General features: G+C 42.3%; 1 protein-coding gene across 1 annotated transcript in view; it reads left to right on the plus strand.

The window, feature by feature from the left end:
- Window positions 1-1,590: 1,590 nt before the first annotated feature.
- LOC103390404 (lysosome membrane protein 2-like) overlaps window positions 1,591-4,214 on the plus strand; it is a gene marked incomplete at its 5' end in the record, with an annotated part of 22,865 nt that continues 20,241 nt past the window's right edge. Inside the window, one exon of the mRNA XM_025062076.1 lies at window positions 1,591-1,701. Coding sequence (XP_024917844.1) covers window positions 1,591-1,701 — 111 coding nt within the window. The remainder of the gene's footprint in view (window positions 1,702-4,214) is intronic.

The following is a 4,214-nucleotide window of genomic DNA, read 5'->3' on the forward strand; positions in this document are numbered from 1 at the left end:
CGAGGGCGGGACTTAACCCTGGACAGTTCTCCAGTCCATTACAGAACAGCACATAAAGATTTGGACAGTTCAGAGCAGCGTTCTTCAAGCTTTGGGTCACAACCCTGCATGGGGCCTCCTGGAATTTAAATGGGTTCACCTGAAATCCATCCATCCATCCATCCATTTTCATCCGCTTATCTGTTACCGGGTCGTGGGGGCAACAGTCTCCACCCAAATCACATTGTACCGTACCAACCCCCCCAAACCTTCCTGCGGGTGGTGAGTCCACTGGAAGGTACCAACCACCCTAACTGGGATTCGAACTTGCCCAGGAGGTGAACCCTGGGGTTCAACACCAATGACAGAGACATTGCCTCTGGGCCAAAGCGCCACGGGTTCACCTGAAATGTCCAGTAAATCTTGATAAATCACTGTATTCTTTCACTTCCATGACAACGTGAAGTTGTGTTCATAAAGAATGCCGCACATAAAAATGTCTTAGCTGTTGCTGAAAAAAAAAAAGTTACTTGTTCAAAATAAAAACCAATTCAAAACACTATCCTCGTCCTGTATGTGTTGGGACTGTGGAAGAAAAGATGGAAAAATCCTGATCACAGTCGGGAGACCACGCGAAGGCAAGAGTATTCACTTTTTTCAATGTATGGACCAAACATGAAAACAAATATGTATACGTTTTTGGTTAATTGATTTGAACTGCAGTCTTGGCGTAGTGAAAATGAAGAGTTCGCAGAAAGATCTAGAACTGCCAACACCTCAGGGTCTAGTTCACTAGTAACCATTGTTCAGCCTTGAGAGTCCTGTTGAGATCAATGGCCCTTCTGTCCGAGACACTGCAACAACAGACAACCCAGAGACAGACAGACGATTTAAATATAAGTGGTAAAAACGTTGCAGTAAAACAGGTGCACGACATTTAAGACTTTCACTTTTATAAATATTTCGTATCTAATGTGTTTACCCACCCCCGTATTTCTTCTGAGTTCCACCGTACAAACACCCGCGTCCACAGCCCTTCCCACTGCGCCTGTGAGCAGACTTTTTTGCACCAATGAGCGTTCTCCTTTTTTGGAGGGAGGCAGTCTACACAGACCGCTACAAATACTCCACCACAGTTTCTACAATGTTCACCGCCACGGGTGCAGAAACAGAAACGTGTGGTTGTTGTTGTTGAAGTTGATGGTGCAACTTTCTGATACTGACCTGAACTGAACTTCCTCCACCATAAACTTGGTGACTAACTTCCACTGTCACGTCAGTCTCCGGGTCGCCACTCACTTTCGTCTCCAGAAACCTCGTGGTTCTCTAAGTGGGCCGTTTTATTATTAACTAAAAGTAAACACAGATCCCCGGAGACGGCAGAGGACCAAGCGAAGACCTCACATCTGCTGCAGGCGCACGTTGTTGCCGTTGGACGAAACTTTTCTCGGCGTTTATCCGACGTAAAGTGGAATCCAGCTGGGGTCTGATTTAAAGCTCGGAGCGTCAACAAAGGAGCAGTTTGTTGGACTACTTTCAGAAGAACTACAAAGCATCCTTCATCTCCCATCCCCTCCACCCCGCCTCTGTGTGGCAGCACCGCGCCGCGTATGCGACGGTGCCGGGGGGGACGTGGGCACCCGCTGCTTCCTCCTGCTCGTCGGCATCGGCTTTTTTGTGGCTCAGACTTTCCGCAATATCATGCACAACCGGCTGAAGAAGGTAAACAATAAATAACTCCATCTCCCCCCAAAGACGTTCTAATGAATGCGGGCTGGTTTGAATGTGTAATTTCATGCATTCCTTGTTTGAATGAAGGCAGAACAATAAAGTCTGATGAGGGACTGCGGCCGTGGAACCGTTGGTTCTGTTGAGTCTCCACAGACTGCAGTGATGAAACGACACATGATTAAAACAGAAACAATGAGCTGTAAATGATGACTTGTCTAAAAGTCCATTCTGATCAAATCTGCTCTGACAGGAAAAAACAACAACACTTGAAGTACTTTGTAACTCTTATCTATCCACATTGTGCACTTAAACCAGGCAAACATATGGCCCGCGAGTCAAAACCAGCCCACTTGATGAATTTATAAGTGAAAAAAATGTGCAAAACCTTCATGGGGTTGGGATGTTTTGGCAAATGATATTTGCTATATTTTATTAAGGATGAATATTTTCTAATATACTTGTACTTATTTGGATGAAATAATGTTATGATTGTACTGGTCCGGCCCACTTGACATCTGATCGGGCCGTATGTGGCCCCTGAACCAAATTTGAGTTTGACGCCCCTGAGTTATTTATTATTTGTTTGTACATTATTTGCTCTTAGGTCATTTGCGATGTGTTATTATATTTAATTAAAACCCAACGATTCGGACAGTATTGGATTATTTGACAACTTCTTCAAAAATGGCCTCATGTTGATATGAGTTAATTTTAAAATTGTTGTCTTGTGGTTCTAGGGTTACGGTACTTATGTGCACAGAGGGCATTAGGTCACAGGGCCACTAATTGTCTACCAGTGTGTCGTTACACTCATAAAGACAATTTGTTTAAGGGTTCACTTGAAAAAATGCAAATTATCTTCCGTCACCTTCGCTGATACTGTCTGTCCCACTGGTACTGTGTACTGAAGTGGTGAACTGTGTGTGCGTGTACGACGCCCTTGACCAGTGTCACCTGCCATTGGCTGAGGCTCTGCCCACGACCCATGACATGATTTCACATCATTAGTGTAGTACATTTCTCAACTGCACTGAAGTCGACTGACGCCTGCAGTAATTGAACACACATTTAAAACTAATACACTGGGGCTTCAAGATAAGAGTTTAATCTGTTCCATAACCCCCCCCCCCCAATTATGTGGTAGTAAACAAGTCAATTAATTTTGACTATGGTGCTGTTTTCTGTAAGGTCAGTTAAGGTGACCCACCTCTCAACCAATGAGCCGACAAATAGTTTTTACATCTGGATAAACCTGCAGATAAAAACAGTCTTTGTCCTCTGTGGCTCCTAACGTATCTATCAAGTTCTTAATAATGGCTTTATAGACACAGCCGTACCAGGGAGTATGTACTGCTCTCCTCACCCTAAAACATCCTCATACTCAAACTGTTTTCAGAATGGTGAAGACATGAGTTGAAGGTAATTTTTTTTTGTTTTGTTCCACCTCACCATCCTGTCATAGACTGATGGATTACACACTGATTGGCAGAATTGTCAAAGGAAAGGTGTTGTTCCTCCAAGGGACGTTGACTTATCTGGCTACGGCATAATAAATTAGGATCATGATTATGTGTGATTAATCCACAGCTGCCGTGTGATTATTCAGATTTAAAAATGTAACTGACTGACAGCCCTTGACAGAACACATGCACGCTGTTCCAGCAGTGTACACAAAAATATGTCATATTTAGGTACTTTGATGTATAGCCATGAAACCGCCCCCCCCCCCCCCGAATTATGTGGTAGTAAACAAGTCAATTAATTTTGACTATGGTGCTGTTTTCTGTAAGGTCAGTTAAGGTGACCCACCTCTCAACCAATGAGCCGACAAATAGTTTTTACATCTGGATAAACCTGCAGATAAAAACAGTCTTTGTCCTCTGTGGCTCCTAACGTATCTATCAAGTTCTTAATAATGGCTTTATAGACACAGCCGTACCAGGGAGTATGTACTGCTCTCCTCACCCTGAAACATCCTCATACTCAAACTGTTTTCAGAATGGTGAAGACATGAGTTGAAGGTAATTTTTTTTTGTTTTGTTCCACCTCACCATCCTGTCATAGACTGATGGATTACACACTGATTGGCAGAATTGTCAAAGGAAAGGTGTTGTTCCTCCAAGGGACGTTGACTTATCTGGCTACGGCATAATAAATCAGGATCATGATTATGTGTGATTAATTGTGATTAATCCACAGCTGCCGTGTGATTATTCAGATTTAAAAATGCAACTGACTGACAGCCCTTGACAGAACACATGCACGCTGTTTCAGCAGTGTACACAAAAATATGTCATATTTAGGTACTTTGATGTATAGCCATGATCGTCCTTCATCATGATTAGTTTGTGATTAATCCGATAGAATCTTTGTTTGACAGCCATAGAAAACATCTTTATGTATATATATATATGTATATATATATATGTATGTGTATATATATGTATATATATGTATATATGTATGTATATGTATATATATATATATATATATATATCTACAAT

This window comes from Cynoglossus semilaevis, chromosome 14 (genome assembly GCF_000523025.1).
Source record: "Cynoglossus semilaevis isolate Cse_v1.0 chromosome 14, Cse_v1.0, whole genome shotgun sequence".
NCBI classification, from domain to species: Eukaryota; Metazoa; Chordata; class Actinopteri; order Pleuronectiformes; family Cynoglossidae; genus Cynoglossus; species Cynoglossus semilaevis.